Below are 21,754 nucleotides of genomic sequence, written 5' to 3'. Positions count from 1 at the left end.
TGGCAGCCCCCCCCCCCCCACCTCGGGGTCCCCTGCCTAATTCCTCTCCTCCCTTCCCTGCCAGGCTGCGGTTAAAATGACAAAACATAAATTTGTGCCTTTAAATGCGTAATCCAGTTTGGCACGGAGGCACCCAAATGTTGCAAGACCTTTAGGAAGGCAGCGGAGAAATTCCCACCCCGTGGAAAGGCAGCGCTTCTTGCAAAGCTGCCTGCCTGAGATAAGCCGTTCCTCAAACAGGCAATAGAGGGGGTGTTATCCTATCATCTTATCTAGGTCAGGAAAAGCCTCGCTTTCCGTGGGTCACTGAGCCTTTTGAAAGCCAGGTGGTGGTAACATTTCACGGAGAAAGCTAATTTAGCGCTCTCTCTCTCTCTCTCTCTCTCTCTCTCTCTCTCTCTCTATCCCTGTTTAGGAAGCTGATTGGATAATCTCACTTTCTTTCTCAGTTTTTTTTAAACTCAGCTGGGTGACTCATATCATGTGATCCCTGCAAGTTTTAAACTTGCAAAGTGGTGCGACAACTGTAAGAGAAATTAAGGAGCGAACATTGACAGCTGACATGCCTCATGGATCTTTCGCCTAAACCAGAAGATTATATCTTGCAGAGTCCTGTTTTCAATCCAGTGAGTGATCATTTTTATTTTCTGCCTGCCCTGATGAGTTGTAGATACTGTTGGTGGGAAATACCCTAATTTCATAATCAAGTATAATTCTAAGGAAGGGGAGGGAGGGAGGGAGAGAGAGAAGGAAGGAGAAATAGTCTGCCATGCTACCTTTCTAGGTTTTAGTGGACAGCCTAGAAATGTGATTTTTTTTAAATTAAAAAAAAAGTTAACCAAACACCTGTTTGCTTCTGAGTAAGCTGTGGGCGGCCCATGCAGCCAGTTGAGATTAAGGCTGCCAAATGTCTGGTTTAAAAAAAGAACCAGGATCTGCAGAAATTTACAAGCAGGACAAACTGCACTTGGCCACAGGACAGAAAACTGTGTTGTTCATTATGTTACGTAAAGCTGATTTTAAATAAAGAACAGCTGAAGGGCCCAGCTCAAAAGGAGTGGCTTTTAAAATGGTAGGCTTGCCATTCCATTTTGTTTTTCGACTAGCCTTCCTCATGTGCTTCCAGCTGATGCTGAAACTCTTCTCCCCCTGCCCGCCCCCATCCATGCTGAAGCAATAAATTAATTGCATGACTGATTTGTCAGCCCAGAGAGCATCACCTGAGGCTCTGTGTTCTCCTGGCACCTAGAGAGGTCCAACTGCAGACATCTCCCACCAAGCCTGGTCTTCGTTTGCAGCCTCCCAGCTCTGCAAGGTGATATTGCTTGTGCCCTGCAGATGTTTTGGACTACAAATCTCATCAGCCCCTGCATCATATGGCTCTGCCAGCTGGGTCTGATGGGAGTTGTAGTCTAAAACATCTGGTAAAAAGGTAAAGGACCCTTGACAATTAAGTTCAGTTGCAAACAACTCTGGGGCTGCAATGCTCATCTCACTTTACTGGCCGAGGGAGCCGACGTTTGTCCACAGACAGTTTTTCCGGGTCATGTGGCCAGCATGACTAAGCCGCTTCTGGCAAAACCAGAACAGCACACAGAAACGCCATTTACCTTCCCGCCGGAGTGGTACCTATTTATCTACTTGCACTTTGACATGCTTTTGAACTGCTAGGTCGGTAGAAGGCAACAAAGCCGTCAAAGGCATCCCTTGGTCTCCTAATTGTTCTCTCTTTGCATTTGACTTGGGGCGGGGGAGGATTCCAGCGTCAAGAAACTCACCCATCTATTTCCTGACCTGGCAGAGGAGGGCAGCATTGGAACTCAGGATCTTGGTAGCCTTCAGGAGTGAATGGAGGACAAGCATTGGCTGGGATATGGTGTCTTGCTGCCATCTGACCAGCAGGCTCTGGATTCCAAAATCCGCAACCCCATCGCGGTTGGTTCACTCTTGGGGCATTTCTGGATCATGTGCAGAGTGCTGGCTGAACCAAGCACCTCTGTAGCACTGGGCAGGAAGGGCATCTCGTTTGCTCAGCCAAGCCTTTAATGCTTGACTCTGTGTGCGTCTGTGTCCATTTTTCAGATCGTTCCTTACATCACCTCCATCTTTGGCAGCTTGGCCCCTGGGAAAATGGTTTCCATCCAGGGAGCAACCCCAATGGAAGCGGAAAGGTAAAAATAAAATAAAAATCACATTGTTTAAAGAGAGGAGGACTGAGAGCTTTTGTCTTTCCAGTGTGTTAATCTTTCCGGAGGAAGGAGAAAGGAAAAGGGGAGAGGAAGGAGGCTTTCCTGCTGAATCACGCCAAGGATAATGCCAAGGTTGCAGCTTCGATCCCCGTATTGGACAACTGCATATTCCTGCATGGCACAGGGTTGGACTAGATGATCCTTAGGGTCCCTTTCAGCTATACAGTTTGATAATTCTATTATTCTGCTTCTGGCAGAAGTCATTTCCAAGAAACCACGTGGGGCACAAAAATGAGGGCAGCCCTCAGTCATTTGTCCCCACCAGAACTGGTATTTGAAAGCAGACTACCTCTGAACATGGAAGTTCTCTGTCATGGATAAACTTCTATCGTCCTCGTTTTAAGTTAACGTCTGATCATTTTTAGTGCTCTGTTTAATTTGTGTTTTAATCTCGTGTGTGCTTATTTTGCACAGTATTTTCTGTTGTAAGTTGACTTCTTTTGGCATAAAGTGATGGGGGGAAATGAATGAAGAGCAGTGAGCACCTCTTGCAGCAGTGAATTCTGTAAATTAGCTCTGTGAAGAAGTCCGTTCATTTTTCTGTCTAGTACCTGCTGCTACCCACAGTTTTGGCCATAAAGGTCTTAATCAGCACAGGTCATTCTGGCTCCCTTAACCACCTTCTGTCCAAACCTCCGACTCCTCCAAATAAATCAGTTGGTAAACTCAAAACAGTATTTTGCCAGCTCCATATGAAATTTAAGAATAGTTGCAGGATGCTAAACAACAGGTGCTAAAAACATATTTAACACAATTCCAGTACAGATGCAAACTGACAAAGATCTTGGAAGAGGAGAGTCTTCAGTAGGTTCTGCAAAGACAATTGATTATGTAATACAAGTCGATTTATTTGTAATAACCTTGACTCTGCTTTATGTTCTGTGATCTATATTTCACTGAACGAAACAGGTTTTTTTGTTTGATGTCCTCCATTTAAAAAATAATAATGAAAGGAATTCACTTCTTTAAATTATTCTTCCTGCTTTTCCCCCCACTCTTGATTCAGGTTTCAGGTTGACTTCCAGGCCGGCTCCAGCTTGGCACCGCGGGCTGATATTGGCCTCCACTTCAACCCCCGGTTCCGTTCGCGTCCCTACACAATCTGCAACTCTCTAAGCAACGGCCTCTGGATGGAGGAGGTGAAATTCCCCCACCTGCCCTTGAAAAGTGGCGACTCTTTCCTACTGCTGTTTCTCTTTGAACAAGATCACGTGAAGGTGAGGAGGTTCACAGAAGAGACGCCTGGCTGCTGGTCCAGGCAAAAGGCCCATCTAGTTCACAATCTTGTTTTCACAAACTATGTGTTTCTCCTCCTCAGGTGAGCGTAAATGGACAGCACTATCTGCAATACATGTTCAGCTTGCCACTGGACCGAATGAACACGCTGAGAATATCTGGCGATGTCATCCTGAGAGCAGTAGCCTTTTTCCCTAAAAATGTACGGCAATGTATTGAGCACTTTTTGAATCTTTGTTTAAAATATACATATTGGGGGGGGGGGGTATGAGGGAAACATCACCAGCTGAGGTTAATAATGAAAGTATTTCCTCAATCCAGACTCATATAAATTAATATGAGTGCATATATCCAAATAGGGCTGCCTAGAAAGGGCAGTGAGATGATAGAATCTTAAGAGTTGGAAGGGGCCCAGTGGTCATCTAGTCCAACCCCCAGCAAGGCAGGACCACTGAGGCATAGGGTGTTTATACTTCCACATATTTCATATTCTGTTAAGAGTCAGGGCAGTTCAGCCAATATGTATGCAAGTTTTAATGCCTAAGAAGTTCATAAAATTAGGATCCAGAGTGGGGTTTTCCCCTCCCTCCCTGATATCAGAACTCCGTTTTTTGCGAACTAAGGTGATTAGCAGTAGGTTCAATATGTATTTCTTGATGCAAATGATATAGAATTATTATTATTTTTTTAAAAAATTAGAACTTTCCTGAGGAGAAAATTTAGAAGGAAAGCGAATGTGACAAAGGAAGCAAACTACATCATGGGAGAGGCCTACTTCCCAAAGTGTTCATCCCACCTTTGACCTGTAGGTGGAGCTGTCACCCAACCAGAAAGCCCTGTGGTGCCAATGGTGGCTCACTCACTGCCACAAGTTGTGGGGATGTGGCTTCTGGCTGGGGTAGCTGTAAAAAGAATGGGAAAACTCAAGGACGAGGTGGCCTGCCATGTGGCTAGTAAATGGAACCACAGGCAGTGAATTTCTTCTGATTTGTGCTGGCTGGGGAGAGTTAAACACTGGGGAAGGGGCTTTGGGTTCCTGCAGGCATTTGGTTGGCCACTGTCAAAATAGGGTGTTGGAGATCAACAACAGCCTCCCCCAACTGGACACCCTCCAGATGTTTGGGACTAGAAAATGGCTAGGGCTTAGGGGAGTTGTAGTCCCAAATATGTGGAGAACCTTAGTTGGAGGAGGCTGCTGTGTGCTATCTTTGGGGCAATAAATAAACCAGACCCACATCCCACTGAGGCTTCCCAGCCCCATTCCTGCAAAAAAATAAAATAATAATAATCCAGGGTTTATGCAAAGCTTCAAACACTTGCATTTTGAATTATGCAAGGGGAGTGGTTTGCAGAAGATGCGAAGGGAAGCCATGGGGTTGGAAGAGTGCCCTGGGTATTCCCCACATTGGAAGCTCCTGGTGTCAGATTTACGACCCGTTGTTGATCCGTGCTGTGTCTTGTTCTGTCCTCTCTCTCTTCTTGTGTGCAGCCTTTTGATATCTACAGAACAGAATACCCTGTTGCCCCAGTAAGTATATATTTATTTATTTATTGAATTTACATTCCTCTTTGCTCCCCACAAAGCCCACGGCGACAAGCAGAGGTAGTATTTTAAACAGTAATCTCCCTCTTGGATTACTGCAATGCGCTCTACGTGGGGCTACCTTTGAAGGTGACTCAGAAGCTACAACTAATCCAGAATGTGGCAGCTAGACTGGTGACTGGGAGTGGCCACCAAGACCATATAATACCAGTCCTGAAAGATCTACATTGGCTCCCAGTACGTTTCTGAACACAATTCAAAGTGTTAGTGCTGACCTTTAAAGCCCTAAACAGCCTCAGCCCAGTATACCTGAAGGAGCGTCTCCACCCCCATTGTTCAGCCCGGACACTGAGGTCCAGCTCCAAGGGCCTTCTGGCGGTTCCCTCATTGTGAGAAGTGAGGTTACAGGAAACCAGGCAGAAGGCCTTCTTGGTAGTGGCTCTCGCCCCGTGGAATGCCCTCTCATCAGATGTCAAGGAAATAAACAACTATCTCACTTTTAGAAACAGGTAGGTAGCCATGTTGGTCTGACGTAGTTGAAACAAAATTAAAAAATTTCTTCCAGTAGCACCTTAGAGACCAAGTTAGTTATTGGTATGAGCTTTCGTGTGCATGGGCAGCATGCCGTCTAATCAAGCAGTGCGTAAGCTTGTGTGTGAAAGCTCATACCAATAACTAACAGTTGGTCTCTAAGGTGCTACTGTGAGGAATTTTGTTTTGACTTTTAGAAGACATCTGAAGGCAGCCCTGTATAGGGAAGCTTTTAATGTTTGATGTTTTATTGTGTTTTTATATTTTGCTGGAAGAGAGTAGCTGGGGCAACCCACTCAGATGGGCAGCATGCAGTCTATTCAAGCAGTGCATAAGTCTGTGTGTGAAATAAATAGTAAATAAACATTGGGGAAGCATCACAGAACAGCTCATAAAGGGGGAATGTGTGGGTGGTCCTGCGCAAACCCACTAATAATGCACTATTATGACATCTGTGACATGTTGCAGAAGATATCCCACCCCACTAAAAATAACATCTTCAATAGTCCCAGTCTCCCTCTCCCGCCTCCTGCCCAATTCCAGTCCCATTTTCAAGCCAGTGCATAGGAGTCTTATCCTGATTTCTCTCTCCCCCCCGCCCCCCACTTTCTTTATTTCTTTCCACAGCATCTGTTCAAGAGCAGAGCCGTTTTGGTGAGTCTAAATGCACCCGTTGCCTTTATTTTCTCCAGTGGCTTTGGGGGGGGGGGGGTAGCTTCTCCAGCAGCCTAACTTGCTCCTTGCTCTTTCTTTCCCTTTTCAGGATGTCCCCCTTTCCCATCTGCTCCCCGAGAGCCTCAGGCCGAGAGACACAATGACAGTGAGAGGCTTGGTGCGTCAGGACCCCAAAGAGTAAGTAGAACACACACACACACACACACACGCTATCCACCCCCTTGCACTTGCTGCCCACTCTTTTGTGGTAGATCTTACAGTCGGGGCTTGGCAAACAGGGAGAAAAATAAATGCAAAACTCTATTCTGTATGATGTAGAAATATAAGGAGCTGCTTTATAAGTCAGACCACTGGTCCAGCTAGCTCTGTATTACTGTGTGTGATACAATTTATGACCCACTCTCCACCCTAAGGTGGAATTATTTCCCTTCTTTCCTTTCCTTTTTCCTTATTTCCTTGTTCCCCCACTTCTCTTTTCTTCTCTTTCCTTCCCCCCACCTCTCCTTCTCTTTCTTTTCTTTTCTGTGGTGTCCTTTATCTCATATACACATCTTGGTTATTACTGTTATTATTATTGGTTTTGTTTTAATGCACCTCTCTCCATTGGTTTGCTCTGTGTGTGTGTGTGTGTGTGTGTGTGTGTGTGTGTGTGTGTGTGTTGCATTTTGCATTTACAGTTTTACCTTGGTTTTCAAATGCCTTGGAAGTCGAATGTTTTGGTTCCTGAACGATCGGAAACTGGAAGTGATTGTTCCGGTTTTCAAAGGTTCTTTAGAACCCGAACGTCCTACATGACGTTTGCAGCTTCCGATTGGCTGCAGGAGCTTCCTACAGCCAATCAGAAGCTGCGCCTTGGTTTCCGAACATTTTGGAAGTTGAGCGGACTTCCTGAATGGATTCCATTTGACTTCCGAGGTACCACTGTATTGCTCGTGTGGTTTCTCATGGACGGCATAAGGGTGTTTGAGTGTGTGGTCACATCTGAGGGAAAGTGCTGTCTTCCTCCCATTTGCTTTCAACCTTTTGTTGTTGGGGCAACCCCTCCTCCCCCCTCCCAAAAAAGCAATGACGAGACAGCACTAAGATGTCTGAACTACATGACAATGACAAAGAAGGCTATCTGAGCCTTATTTAATTAAGAAAACAGATTAAAAAATGGAACAAATGCTTTGAGTCCTAGAACTTTGGTTCCACCTTGGAGACCATCCCAAGGAATCCGGAACAATTCAAGAATCCCGAGATAAATTTGGACGCGGAGGACGACAGCTTTGGAAGGTCCCCTTCCCTTGCAGCCTGTTTCCCAAATTACCTTTATTAACAGATTCAGCCTTGGTGACTCTTCCAGGTTCTGCATCAGCTTGAAGAAAGACCCTTCCCACATCTCCTTCAGCTTCCGCGTTTGCTTCATGGACCAGACGGTGTCATGGCGCTCATTTTCGGACAGAGGCCAGGAGTCTGGGGGGACAGTGGCCGAAGGCTTCCCCTTCCACCCCCAGCGATACTTTGAGGTAAGAAAAGACGTTGACCGTCTTAAGTTTCCCAGGAAACCTCAGACAGGCCTGGTTCACGTGATATACTGAGAGATATGCTCAGGGAGGCAGTGGTGGCGTCATGGTTAGAGTTGTGGTTAGACTAGGAAATGGGAGACCAAAGTACTATTCCCCACTCAGCCACAAAGCTCACTGGGTGTGACTTTGAGGGCCAGTCACTCCTTCTCAGCCTGGCCTGCCTCACAGGGTTGTGTGTTGAGAATAAGATGGGAGTGGGGAGGAGAACTATGTAGGCAAACCTTGAGCTCCTTGGAGGGAAGGTGCGATATAAATGTAATGAAGTAAATAATAAAATAAGCCAGGGATTACCAATGTGGCCCTGGTGGGTGTTTTGGTACCCTTTCTCTGGTGCTCACAGAGCCCCCACCCTCACAGCCCTCTTTGCCATGAGGGGGGGGGCGAGGATAATTGTCTTTTTCATCCTTGAAATACACATATATTCTAGTACACCCTAGAATAGCAAGTTCATTCACCACTAGCCCTCCCTTTTGCCCCTCCTCACTCCCTCTGCAAGGGTTGCCAAGTCAGGTGCACGCAGGGAAGGAGCCAAGAAGTTTATGAGCTACATTGCTAAAGAGTTTTATTTCTAGTTACAGTGGTGCCCCGCAAGACGAATGCCTCGCAAGACGAAAAACCCGCTAGACAAAAGGGTTTTCCGTTTTTCGAGGCGCTTTGCAAGACGAATTTCTCTATGGGCTTGCTTCGCAAGACAAAAACGTCTTGCGAGTCTTGCGATTTTTTTCGCTTTCCCCCCTTTTTCTAAGCCGCTAAGCCGCTAATAGCCGCTAAGACGCTAATAGCCGCTAAGACGCTAATAGCACTAATCCGCTAAGCCGCTAATAGGGTTGCTTCGCAAGACAAAAAAACCGCAAGACGAAGAGACTCGCGGAACAGATTCTTTTCGTCTTGCGAGGCACCACTGTACGCAGACAGAAAATAAACATGCATGCTCTCTCTGTGAAAACAGAGAGCAACTGAAACAAAGGAACAGGAAACCCGTAACATCACTTCCGTCTCCTGTCTTCCGTGAGACTTCCAATAGTCTGGAATGCCTCTGGAATGCAAAACAGAGTCTTGTGAGCACTGCACAGTGACATAAACAGAAACCAACATCCCAGACCCTGAGATTTCAGGGCCCAGACCTGAGATCTAGGGACAGCCCCTGGTGAAGTCATGGGGGGGGGGGCTCTGCTGATTTGTCCTCTGTGCTCCTTCCCACCCCGAGCCCTGGAGATGGAAGTTAACTGGGAGAGGGGAGGAGGGCAGACCTTCCCCCTCCCCAAGTGTCTATGCTATAGTTTTCTCTGCATGCATAAACCCTTATTTATTAACATGATTGCCCCTTAGGCCTGTCTGAATAGGAATCACAGAATTGTATAGAGTTGGAACGGGACCCCTTGGGTCATCTAGTCCAACCCCCTGCAATGCAGGACAAACTGTCCCTGGGTGGGCTCAAACCACAAACCTTATGCTTAACTGCCAGGTGCACCGACCCATTGCACCACAGGAGAGAAAGGTCTTAGCCTGTCTATGGGAGGATAACAAAGAAAGAGCCATTCTAGCCTCTCTTGAGAGGGAATCCCGGAATCTGGGAGCAGCCACAGAAAAGGCTCATTCTCAGGTCCCCACTAACCATGACTTTGATGTTGGTGGGACTGAGAGGATGTGCTCAACCAAGGATGTTAGCACTTGCTGGGGAGGTACAGCCTTTCAGGCTGCCTGGACTCCAAACAAAAACATGTGGATACATGAGCGCACCCACCCTATAATAATGCTTGGGAGAAAAGTTGGACTTTGTGGCACCAGCCCCCTGGAATGCCCTTCCTTAGATGTGACACAACACTAAGAGCCCATGCTCAAGTTGCAGTATGCTTTGCCCCAGGAACAGAACGTAAGACGAGATTGTTGCATTAGGCCAATGGGGCTGGATAAGGTTGACTTATTAGAGCGTTTTCTTCTGTAGAGAAAATGTCCTTTCACTCGCTCATAGCGTATTGCGAGTCGTATAGGGATGTGCCTTTCCTTTTTTATTTTGGTGGCTCTTGTTTATGATGGTCAAGCCAGACCTTTTGAGGTCAGTTTTCCTTTTTAGGCGCTCAACCACTGCCACAATGTCCTTTCGTCTATCAGGTTAAAATGAGCAGATAACAGCAAAGGTTGCTAGGTCCATAGTAGGGGCAATCAGAATAAGGGCCACTAACTGACTGCTGATTCAGGACTTTAAATTGTGCTCTTATATCAAATATCATTTTCTGTGTATACTGTAATGTTTTACTGTTGCTATGGCCATTGCCTAATGCGAATAAAGTTTTATCTATCTATTCAGCCAATGGCCAATCTCGTCCAGCACCCTCTTCCGACAGGCGGCCCTAGCCAACCATTTGTGGTCCTTGGACACGCCTTCCTCGCTAATGCCTTTTTCTCCCCCAGCTGCTCTTCCTCTGCCAAGAAGACTACCTGCAGCTGGCCCTGAATGGGACCCCCCTTGGTCCTCAGTGCATCCCTCATCCCGCCACTGACACCATCAGGGAGCTGGCTGTGGAGGGAGACGTTGTACTTTACAGCACCCAGGTTCGGTCTTCTCTTCCGAATTGCAGCGCAGCTGCTTTGAAGATCCAAAGATAAGAACTGACAAAGACAAGCAAACCCACAGACTGTTCCTGGCATGGATTGCTTCAGAAGAAGCGCATGTCTGAATGCTCCGCACGCATAAACGCTCCCCCACCCAGCCTATAGCATTGCAGACATGCTGAGTCTCCATTCCATCTCCCTTCTGCTAGCTTTCCATGGGCGGGGAGTTTTTGGTGTCGGGGGAGCCATTTCTTTTCACGGTCTTCTCACACAGACCCACCCACTCACTTGCCATCTGCCTTATGAAGTAGCAGGAAGACCATATTTTCTCTTTCTGCACTGAATGTTGGTTTCCTTGGAGGAACTGCAGGACTTGAAGCTGTTGCTCTCCCCTTCAGGAGAAAATATATGCTGTTTTAAATCTCTATAAGCATTAATAAAAGCACATAGTGTATACCATGATTTTTTTTATGCCATCCTGGCCTTCAAAGAAACTTAGGAGCAACAGGAATTAAAGAATTACAGAGCTGGAAGGGATCCCAAGGGTCATCTAGTCTGACCCCTGCAGTGCAGGAATCTCAAAACAGTGCAGGAATCTCCAATTTGAAACCATATGAGACCCTGCAGCAACCTATTAGTATGTGTCAGGGGTTCAGAAGGAGAGACACAGGAGGGGGAGCAAATGGAGAGTGAGGAGGAGGAGTACGAGGGGGGCGCAGGCAGTGACAGTGGCCAGAGTTATTCCACAAGCCTCTCTAGCGAATCGGAGGACTCACAGAAGGGAGCGCCGGTGGCCAGAGCAAGGGAGATTCCAAGGGAGAAACCTCAAGAGGGAGGGGCCAGCGGGGAGTCCCTGAGCAGCAGCTGGAGATCAGGACCAGCGTCTCCACCAGAGCGCAGTGGGGAGGGGGAGTCCCAGGAGTCGGGACCAGTGTCCTCACCACCAGAGGGAGGAGAGGAGTCAGGTTTGGCAACACCCACATCAGGAAGCGGGGAAACGGTCAGAAGGAAAGTCACCGGCTGGGCGCGCGCGCCAAGTTCAAATGTACAGGAGCGCGGCACAGCGGGGAGCCCGGGAAGGGAGCCAGGTCCTAAAGCCCGCCGGAGGGAGGGGCAAGACTCAGGAGGCTCCGCGTCAGAGGAGTCCAGGAAGGAGGGAACCCCAGAGGGCAGAAGGACCCAACGCAGGAAAGAGCAGCGCAAGAGGTGGAGCCGGGCTAGAATCTTAAACTGGTGTGGGTGGAGCAGTGAGTCAGAGGGGACTTAGCCGGTCTAGCGTGAAGACGTGGGTCTGCGCGCCCAGAGCTTGGAAATGGAAACTAAACTTCAATAAAGACTTTTGTATATAATATCCACTGGGCGTTGGTCCTCTGTGAGCTGGGACCTAGCGGCAGTCCTGACAGTATGTATTTCATTAAATCTATACATAGGCTGATAGTTGTTGCTTTTCAAACAAACCCTCAAAACAGTTTACAAATATATAAAACCATAAAATTATCAGTAAGAAAAATCAACAACAATAATTTAAGACTTTCTAAAACCAGCAATAGACTAAAAACAGATCAAAACTCACACCAACTTTCTAAACATCTGGATAGGGTTGTGCTCGTAACACTAGAAGTCATGGACATTGGATGTGGCTGAAAGTTGGAAGATTCAGGACAGATAAATGAAAATCCTTCTTCACTCAGCACATTGTTAAACTGTGGAACTCCCTCCCACAGGAGACAGCCACCAACCTGGATGGCTTTAAAAGAGGACTGGGCAAATTCACGGAGGAAAGGACAATCAAGTTTAGTGTTGATTTTAATTATTTTTGCATGTTTTAAGTACTGCACTGTAGTTGTTTTCACGGATAATTTCTGTTGTTGCATTATTTTTGTAAACCACATTGAAATTTGGGGGAGGGTGTCACAGTCAAATGGTATATACATTTTATTACCGGTAAATAAATAAAGTTATTAGGCCATTTCCTCTGATATGAAGGAAGTCTGGGTGGCCTCGTTGAGAGAGAATGAGAATTGGGGGGTTACTTGTCAGATCCAGTTAGCAGCAGGGGGTAGCATTAGGCGCTGCTGTTTCTCCTGATTTTAAGACGTTTATCTGTAAAAGAACAGCCACCATGTGAGAACAAACACGGAAATTTGATAACAGGTTAATAACAGTTTCTAATCTGATCTGGCCACTTGCGAAAGGTCAGGTTGGAAACAAGAGCTCCCTTGACTCTGGGCGATTGTGGAATTGGGAGGTGGAGATGGGTGTCACCTGATTTTTATTTGATGCACAGCTTCTGCAACAGGCGAACAATGCATCCATTACAAGTCCTCTTCCTGAATTATGCACTCTGGTAGTCAGGGGGCAACGACAACACTTTGAGGTTGCTTCCGCACGACTTAAGAAACTGAATTGTCCGGAAGCTGTGTTTACCTGAGCTCAAATTCTCTCTATGATAATGGGAAATTTCAGGGCGTGTGGTGCTTTCACAGGTCTGATACTGCCTTTTGGAAAGAGAGGACTATAGTGTTTGGCCATACTTGTAATGATTTACACACATGCTCGGTGGAGGTTCAACTAGAACTGTCCCAGAATCCAATGCTCCAGCATGTGATGTCCAGGGAAGATGCTGGTGGCTTTTTCTAGGGTCCTAAAACTCAGAATTGCAGAGTTGGAAGGGAGAAATTGCTCAGCCCTCACCAGTGTACTGTATTCAGTGCTATTCTTCTAGAAAAAAGAGGTGCCGGAACTCACCATGAACACCTCCCTTGTTCTCTCAGAATAGCAATGACGCCCATCTGAGAGGTGCTGGGACTGAGTTCCAGTGAGTTCCTGCTGGGGGAAAGGCCCTGGGTGGATTCTTCCTTTGACACAGAGACTCAGCATCACCAGTAAGGAGCAAGAAGAATCACTGCTAGCTCAGACCTCATCAGAGTGTATGCAAAGTTGTTGTTGTTTAGTCATTTAGTTGTGTCCAACTCTTTGTGACCCCATGGACCAGAGCACGCCAGGCACTCCTGTTTTCCACTGCCTCCTGCAGTTTGGTCAAACTCATGCTGGTAGCTTCGAGAACACTGTCCAACCATCTTGTCCTCTGTCGTCCCCTTCTCCTTGTGCCCTCAATCTTTCCCAACATCAGGGTATTTTCCAGGGAATCTTCTCTTCTCTTCTCATGAGGTGGCCAATGTATTGGAGCCTCAGCTTCAGGATCTGCCCTTCCAGTGAGCACTCAGGGCTGATTTCCTTCAGAATGGAGAGGTTTGATCTTCTTGCGGTCCATGGGACTCTCAAGAGTCTCCTCCAGCACCATAATTCAAAAGCATCAATTCTTCAGCGATCAGCCTTCTTTATGGTCCAGCTCTCACTTCATACATCACTACTGGGAAAACCACGGCTTTAACCATATGCAAAGTTAGGAATTAATTTAATAATAATAATAATAATAATAATAATAATAATAATAATAATAATAATAATTTGCCCTATTGTACATCACTTCACACTTACATTGAACCACATCTGGCATTTAATACCCAGTTAAGAGAGAAACATTTGGAGTTTGGAGAGTGCTCTTGTGCTCAGGTCTGCTTGCAGGATTCCTACAGGCATCTGGTCAGTTACTGTGAGACCAGGACGCCAGACTAGATGGGCCAAGGGCCTGATCCAGGATGCTCACCTTATGTTCTTATGAGTTCCTTTCATTTTTGCTGTCCACAAATGTAGCCACCACACTTGTTCACTTGCTGAATCAACAAATATTGATTCTCTGGACAAATATTCCCAGAATGGTGTAACAGTCAATTCCTCTTTCCAGGGAATTCTGGGAATTGTAGCTCTGTGAAGGAAAGATTGGAACTCCTAACAATCCTCAGCACCCTTAACATACTACAGTTCCCAGGATTTTGGGGGGTGGAGGGGAACCATGACAGTTTAAAGCGGTTTTGTGCTGCTTTACATGCACAGAGCTGATGCGGTCTCATCACCTAAGCATATCAAGTCAAAATAATTGCTGGGGAAACTCTAAAACGGGGACATGTTTACTTCTGATACCCAATATGTATGTTGTGCACTTTACCTCATGACAGCAGCCAGCACAACACAAGTCAAGCCATCAATGGGAGTTCTGTACGCAGTCCATTTACACACCTGGATCACTCGGGATTGATGTGCTTCCAGTCGCAACCAAGAATGTCTCTCCCTGCGTGCAAAGGACACGCTTCATTTACTCAATTCAAAGAAACGCTGTTGTTCCAGCGTGTTTCATTCGGGCGGGTTGAATTTTGACAGCATAAAAGCCTGCTGTAAGGACGGCTCCGGGTTTAAATTTCAATTCTGTAATGTCTGCAGAGTTACTGGGGACAGACATTACTTTCGCCCTGTCACCACAGCCTTGAGAAGGGTCAAGTTGCTTGCCCATGGAGCACTTCGAAGAACACAAGAAGAGCCAGCAGGAACAGACCCACGGCCTATCTAGTCCAGCATCCTGTTCTCACAGTGGCCAGTCAGATGCCTGTGGGAAACCTGCAAGCAGGACACAAGAGCCCTCGCCCTCCTGTGATTTCCAGCAGCTGGTATTCAGAAGCGTTGCTCCCTCCAAATTTGGAGGCAGAGCATAGCACTGTGTCTGTGCCTTTGACAGTCCTCTCCTTCTCCATTAATTTGTCCAATCCTCTTTTAAAGCCATCCAATTTGGTGGGCATCACTGCCTCCTGTGGGAGAGAGTTTTATTGTTTAACTAAGTGCTACCTGAAAAAGTCCTGATTATTTATTCTTCCAACATTTAGCTTCACTGATTGTCCCCGACTTCCAGACTTATGAGAGGTGGGGGATGTTTGTAAATCTATCACCTTTCACTGTGTGATGCATAATTTTATAAACTTCAGTCATGTCACCTCTTACTCGTCTTTTCTATAAATTAAAAAATACCATTTGTTGCAACCTTTCCTCATGGCGAGTTTCTCCAGCCCACTTTTCCAATTTTCTGTAAATACATATTGTCTTAATATTGACTGATGTTTCACTGGTGTACGACACCCAGATATTGTATGATATGGCAGTACTGACATAGTTTTATAAATAAATAAAGTAAGCAAATACTGCCATCCGCCCTTGGTGGCCAGCCATGCTGGTGTGGGAGGAAATTACTTTGTTTGGTTGAAAAGGAAAAGGAAAAAAGACCTTTACTATAAGCGTGGAATATATTTTCTTCTAAAAAGTACTACTAGCCATAAGAGCTATGTTCTGCTAATGCTTATGTTAGGTTCCAACTGTTGTTGGACTACAGCTCCCATCATCCCTGACTGTTGGTCCTGCTAGCTAGGGATGATGGGAGTTGTAGTCTAACAGCAGCCAGGGACCCAAGTTTGAGAAAATACAGTTGCTGTGCTGTTCCCCAACTGCCAAGAAAGTATCACAATGGTTTGCACAAAGAGAAAGCCCAATCTGTTCTTGTTTTGAGGAGACGGGGCCAGTCCTCCCAAGAGGCAGACTGAAGCAGCTGACATGGGTGGCAGATTCCCACAGAGTGGGGCCCCCACAGGTGGCATGCCTGCCCCCACAACCCTGCTAAGCCAGGTTTGGCAGTGGGGTGATAGGGGGTTGCCATCTTCCCATTTCACCACCTAAGGTCAAATGGGAAGGTACCACCCTGTGTGCCCTCCCATTGCCGCCACCCCTCATTTACCGGGATTTTGGGGAGCTCGAGCGCAAGATCTCATTGGGCTCCCATGAGATTTTGTGGGGCTCTCATGAGATCTTGCCAGAACTCGGAATTTGCCATGGTTGCTTCTCCTCACTTCTCTAGCAGTGGTGGAATAGGGACATCTCTTGGATTCCCACCACCTGAGGCGATTGCCTCAGTCTGCCTTATGGACCGGCCAGCTGAGGCTGCCCCTGAGAGGAGAGCATGCAAATTTGCAAGCATTTTTTTTATTATTGAAGGAAATCTAAGACACCTGGCCAACCTGACAAATGCACTCAGGCCACCTTCTGCGATAAGAGTATTTCAGTCACATGAATGGACTTTCCCTGCCAACATCTTTGCATTCTGAGGAGGTTGTGCCAGAAAAGACAAAGACACACACACACACACACACACACACACACACTGCCCATAGTTCCCTTCTCAGGATGGGCTGAGCTTCTGGCATCTGAGCAACCCATTTTAAAAAACTAAAAACTAAATACGTGGCAACCATTGCACCATCTTACCCTTTCAGCCTGAAACAGAAAACAAAATGGCGCCCTGGCAATGGAGGTGGGTGTGGCCTTTGTCTCCATTTCCCATTGAAGCGCTCTTTCTCCAGGGCGGGGCTTTGCTCCTTATATCTGTGCCTGGCATAACAACCAGACACAGTCTGGATCCCAGCTGTTCCAAAGACCATGTCTGTCTCCTGGGTGTGTTTCCTTTTGCCACTGGCTTTTGTGCTGGCCTGGGGAGAACCACCCCAAGGGGAAGAGCAACAGTTTAGACGTCCACCACCCCCTCCAAGCCGCGAACAAATTGCAGCCGCCCTGCAGGCAAGCCATGGCGTTTGGGCAAGGCAGCGCCAGGCGATGCAAGACCAGGCTGTCAAAGCTCACGAAATGTTCGTGGAGCACTTGAACAAGAAGCACAACAGCAAGTACCAGAAAGCGCCAGGAGAGGTGACCCACATTATGGTGGAGGTAAGACTGGAAGTGATGCCAGACAGCATTTGTGGTGTATTGTTAGAGCAGGGTTTCCCAAACTTGGGTCTCTAGCTGTTTTGGGACTACAACTCCCATCATCCCTTGCTAGCAGAACCAGTGGTCAGGGATGATGGGAACAGCTGAAGACCCAAGTTTGGGAAGCCCTGGGTTAGAGTGTTGGACTGGGACCTGGGAGACCAGGGTTCAAACCACCACTCAACCATGAAACTCACTGAGTGTGACCTTGGGTAGACGCTGCCCCTCAAACTTACCTGCCTCAGAGGGTCACTGTGGGTATAAAACAGAGGGGAGAATGTATGTCACCTAGAGCATCTTTGAGAAAACGATAGGATAAATAATAATGCTGGCTAACCCTGGGTCACCAAGGCAAGGTGAGCAGAGCTGTAATCATACTTTTTCCTGCACCCCAAAATCCAAATCTGAATCCCATCACCGTGGTGTTGTCCCCTGCCCCCTATGGAGTATATTCATAAATATCCCATCATTCAGAGACTCCCTAGTCTTTTCTATCTCCTCCGGTACAGCAGTGGGCAGCAAGGCCATATTCACACCATACATTGAAAGCGCTATGATGCCACTTCAAACTGTCATGGCTACCCTCAAAGAATTCTGGGAGGTGTAGTGTGTTCTGAGTGCTGAGAGTCCATGGTGTAGCATGGGTTGCCAGCACCCAGGGCAGGGCAAGTGTAGCACACACACACCCCACAGTGGACTGGGCAGGTGGGATGGGGGGACATGCAGATGAAGGAGCACGTGGGGGGGGGGTGAACAGAGCCTGCCTCCCGCAGGCTTCTTGCCCACTGCCTCCATCCACCTGCTCACTAGAGTAACCCGCCTGCCGCCATGCCACACCACAGCAGCCAAGGAGGTATAATTCCCAGATTGGCTTGACAACCAATCCCTCTTTGCAGGGAACTCTGGGAATTGTAGCTGTGTGAGGGGAATAGGGGAATGCCTAACAACTCTCAGCACCCTTAACAAATTACAGCTCCTGTAATTTTTTGAGAAAAGCCACAACCGTGGTATCACAGTGCTTTAAATGTATGCGGTGAATGTGGGCTTAGCAATGCAAGAGCTGTCATTATTTAGCAGCTAACTGAACTCAGCTTCGTTTCCCAGAACTCCAATCTGCTCCATCCCAGATGGGATGGGATTTGCTGGCCATAGTGATGTTTGGGACTGAGGCCATCATCATTATTATTATTATTATTATTATTATTATTATTATTATTATTATTTATATACCGCCCCATACCCAGGCTTGAACCTGTGGCCCTGAGACTAAGAGCTGCATGCTCTACTGACTGAGCTATCCAGCTCTATTACGGTAAATGGTTCAAACTGCAGGCATTTTTACTCAACTACCCAACTGTGCCAACTTCTGTAGCTTCTTCCCACCTATACACCCAGGAAAATTTGCACGAAAAAACCCTTATTAAGACGATGCAGAACACACAGACGCAGCCTTGGTGAGGATGGGAGGCATAGCAGCAAGGCCACTTAAGAATTTGCTTGATTTCTCCCTCCAGAACACGATGGGACGCATTTACCACATGAATTCAGTGCTGGTGAAGGCCGAATGCAGCAAGGACCAGGCGGAAGGGGACGCTGAGATCTGTGAAATCCCACTAGATGCCAAGGTGAGGAAGAGGCCTCTTACTACAAGGTTTTAAAATGGGTCTGATGAAGATAAGGGACTGGGTCGCGGGGCTGTAGCTGCCTTTTACAGGGCCTTCCCGGTGGCTGCTCCCAGACTTTAGAACTCCCTCCCTAGAGAAGCCAGAATGTCTCCCTCCTTGTTGTCCTTCCGCTGGCAGGCAAAGACTGTTTTGTTCCGACAAGCCTCTGTGTGTGTGTGTGTGTGTGTGTGTGTGTTTGTTTGTTTGTTTGTTTGCTTGTTTGTTCGTTTAAAAAGGAAAAGGCCTTTAATAGTGCTGTGCTGTTTTTCGTGTCTGTATTTTAACAAATTTGTTTTTAATATTGTTTTAATTCTGTTAGAGTTTAATTACCGTATTTTTTGCTCTATAAGACTCACTTTTTCCCTCCTAAAAAGTAAGGGGAAATGTGTGTGCGTCTTATGGAGCGAATGCAGGCTGCGCAGCTATCCCAGAAGCCAGAACAGCAAGAGGGATTGCTGCTTTCACTGTGCAGTGATCCCTCTTGCTGTTTTGGCTTTTTTTTTCTTGTTTTCCTTCTCCAAAAACTAGGTGTGTCTTGTGGTCTGGTGCGTCTTATAGAGCGAAAAATACGGTACTTTATAACAGCTACCTTCAACAACAACAGCAGATGCCGGTATATGGCACAGTTGAACTGAGAAGACCTTGGGAGTCACTCACTGGCAGCCCTGTGAGGTTGGATTGTTGCCGCTGCCTTTAGGCCTGATCCACGCACTGCTGGTCTGAGGCCAACACTTCTGAATCATTACTGGTGGGAAGCCCCTTCACACTCCGACACTCATGTCTCAGCTACAATGGGATGGGGGACAAACACACACATTTTTTTGACCCAAGGGCCACGCTTCCTAGTGGGCAACCTTCCAGGGGCCGCATTCCAGTGTCGGACAGGGCAGGGAGCAAATGTAGTCAGAAGGTTGCATTTCAACCATGCAAATGTCATGGCGTGTCAACACACATCTTACTCAGAATAGGCCCACTGAGGTTAAGAGACATGACTATGGGAAACTTGGGTTCATTCATATGAATGGGTCCTACTCGTGAGTAGGACTTAGCTGAGCTCTGTTCAACAGTGCAGTAAATGGTGGGTGGGTTCCTCTCCTCCGCTGGAGGTACTAGTAAACTCTGTAGTTCAGGGATGGGAAACTGGTGGCCCTCCAGAAGTTGGAGTCCACCAATAGATGGAGGGTCACCAGGTTGGTGAAGGGTGGACTAGAAGATCTCTCGGGTTCCTCCCCGTGCTCTGATCCTACCATAGCAGTGCTTCACAGAGTTAATGAAAGCCCATTCACACCATACATGCAAAGCACTATGGTACCACTTTAAACAGTCATGGCTCCACCCAAAGCATTCTGGGAGTTGTAGGCTGTTAAAGGTTCTGAAAGTTGTTAGGAGGCTCCCCTATTCCACCTCACAGAGCTACAAATTTCCAGAGCTACCAGAGCTACCAGGGAAGAGGTACTGGATCATGAAACCACTCTGGGAATTGCAGCTGTGGTGGTGAGTAGGGGAGTCTCCTAATAAACTCTCAGCAGCACCCTTAAACTACAGTTCCCAGGATTCTTTTTTTTGGGGGGGGGGGAGGAACCATGACTGTTTAAAGTGGTATTGTAGCGCTTTAAACACACGGTGTCAATGGCTCCTGTGCTGTATGAAGCTGTATCGGCTGCCTATTCTGATTGGCTGCCTGTTCTCCAGAGGTTCTAGCAGCAGTGGTAAGACTTTGGGCTCTCAAATTTCATTGGCGACTTGTGTGAGGCTAAAATTCTGTGCCCCCCCCCCAACTCTTGTGCTGCATTCTACAGCATGGTTGTGTTGCACCTGCAGAATGGAAGAACCAGTCACTCTACCTTAAAACCACCTCTGCTGGCAAGGCCCTTAACCCGATCTGGAGATGTGCCATGGAGCATGCCAAGGAGTTTGCAATCATGCTAATGCAATTAAATTTCCCCCTTCCTTTCATGCTTGCAGAAATGGGAGTGCAAGGGTGAAGTCGTCCAGCTTTACGGCATCGACACACCTTACATCCACGATGAGGACTGCACAGAGTACCAAGGCCCTGCAGTCCTCCTGAAGTCCTCTAGTGCCACCCCAAGTGAGGAAGAAGAAGGCACTCCATATGTTTGATGAGCAACCTGAGAAGAAGGAATCAGATCTCTCTCTCTCTCTCTCTCTCTCTCTCTCTCTCTCTCTCTCTCTCTCTCTCTCTTTTTCTTTTTGTCCAGGGCTCTGTAATTAAGCAGATCTAGACCAGCCTTTACCAAACCGGTGGCCCTCCCAGATGCTTTGGACTACAACTCCCATCAACCAGCCCTTGCCAGCACAGCTGATGGGAATTGCAGTCTGAAATTTCTGGAGGGCCCCAGGTTGGAAAAGGCTGCTTACTGACCCTCACATGTGCACATTACAGATTTAAACCAGTCTTGCTTCCCCACCAAGGAATTGTGGTATTCCGAGAATTCACAAAATTCCCTGGGGATCTACCAGGAAATCCCTGGCAGATACTGCTTTCAGCAGAAGGCAGAAGCATCCACAAGTTATACCTTTTCACCAAGTTATACCTTTTCACCAGTCTCAAAAAAAAAAAACAAAAAAAACCTTACTTTATCTCTTTGGTTTTGAACTTGCTTAATGTAGAAAATAAAGCTTAGCTCAACATGCAACCAAAATTTGGGCTGATTATTATTTATTTGCTTCATAAAATGTATATAGCTTGATTGTTGTATTAACTCTCCAAAAAAGGACTAATAATAATTTTTTTTAAATCGGTAAAAAATTAATTTTTAAAAATTAAAATCAGTAATGAATGAAGAACATTCACCAACCTTCCACATATCTGGATAGGCTTGCCAAAACAAAACGAAATCTTACTCAAGCCCCTTTGTTCTCTTTGCACAGTCCTTCTTTGCTGGCTTTCTCTCCCAAGCTTTTCCTTAGCCTGCAGAGATCCACCTTGATCTACCCACCTGGAGGCCAGCCACTTTTTTAAAAAGCCTTTGTCCACCTGCTTCATATGGACATCACTGGCTCCTCCTATCAGCT

General features: G+C 46.9%; 2 protein-coding genes across 3 annotated transcripts; both read left to right on the top strand.

Moving 5' to 3' along the window:
- The first annotated feature begins 415 nt into the window (after nucleotides 1-415).
- Nucleotides 416-10,807, top strand: LGALS12 (galectin 12). Of its 2 annotated transcripts, none has more exons than XR_014558940.1 (9): nucleotides 416-626; nucleotides 2,083-2,171; nucleotides 3,256-3,466; nucleotides 3,568-3,687; nucleotides 4,975-5,013; nucleotides 6,187-6,213; nucleotides 6,323-6,411; nucleotides 7,580-8,382; nucleotides 8,714-10,207. XR_014558940.1 is itself a non-coding variant. In XM_083716633.1 (9 exons), exons 1-9 carry the CDS (start codon nucleotides 570-572, stop codon nucleotides 10,407-10,409), a joined length of 990 nt encoding a protein of 329 aa, XP_083572759.1. In that variant the 5' UTR covers nucleotides 416-569; the 3' UTR covers nucleotides 10,410-10,807. The 2 variants fall into 2 exon arrangements, 1 of the variants encoding a protein (XP_083572759.1); XM_083716633.1 differs by lacking the exon at nucleotides 8,714-10,207 and adding an exon at nucleotides 10,215-10,807 and having other exon boundaries at nucleotides 7,580-7,742.
- Nucleotides 10,808-16,691: 5,884 nt separating this feature from the next.
- On the top strand, nucleotides 16,692-21,381 carry LOC310833812 (uncharacterized protein). Its single transcript, XM_083716638.1, has 3 exons — nucleotides 16,692-17,015; nucleotides 18,569-18,679; nucleotides 20,684-21,381. Exons 1-3 carry the CDS (start codon nucleotides 16,731-16,733, stop codon nucleotides 20,837-20,839), a joined length of 552 nt encoding a protein of 183 aa, XP_083572764.1. The 5' UTR covers nucleotides 16,692-16,730; the 3' UTR covers nucleotides 20,840-21,381.
- The last annotated feature ends 373 nt before the right edge of the window (nucleotides 21,382-21,754 follow it).

The sequence above is a fragment of the Podarcis gaigeae genome, assembly GCF_964106915.1.
Source record: "Podarcis gaigeae genome assembly, chromosome: 16".
In the NCBI taxonomy this organism is placed as follows: domain Eukaryota; kingdom Metazoa; phylum Chordata; class Lepidosauria; order Squamata; family Lacertidae; genus Podarcis; species Podarcis gaigeae.
This window is presented reverse-complemented; position numbering and strand designations above follow the sequence as displayed.

What these genes read in the sequence shown, in the direction of transcription:
- LGALS12 (XM_083716633.1), top strand. Translation starts at nt 570, where the DNA reads ATGGATCTTTCGCCTAAACCAGAAGATTATATCTTGCAGAGTCCTGTT. An exon ending in AGAGTCCTGTTTTCAATCCA is followed by an intron (nt 627 to 2,082) that starts GTGAGTGATCAT and finishes TCCATTTTTCAG; the next exon opens with ATCGTTCCTTACATCACCTC. An exon ending in TTGAACAAGATCACGTGAAG is followed by an intron (nt 3,467 to 3,567) that starts GTGAGGAGGTTC and finishes TCTCCTCCTCAG; the next exon opens with GTGAGCGTAAATGGACAGCA.
- LOC310833812 (XM_083716638.1), top strand. Translation starts at nt 16,731, where the DNA reads ATGTCTGTCTCCTGGGTGTGTTTCCTTTTGCCACTGGCTTTTGTGCTG. An exon ending in TGACCCACATTATGGTGGAG is followed by an intron (nt 17,016 to 18,568) that starts GTAAGACTGGAA and finishes TTCTCCCTCCAG; the next exon opens with AACACGATGGGACGCATTTA. An exon ending in AAATCCCACTAGATGCCAAG is followed by an intron (nt 18,680 to 20,683) that starts GTGAGGAAGAGG and finishes TCATGCTTGCAG; the next exon opens with AAATGGGAGTGCAAGGGTGA.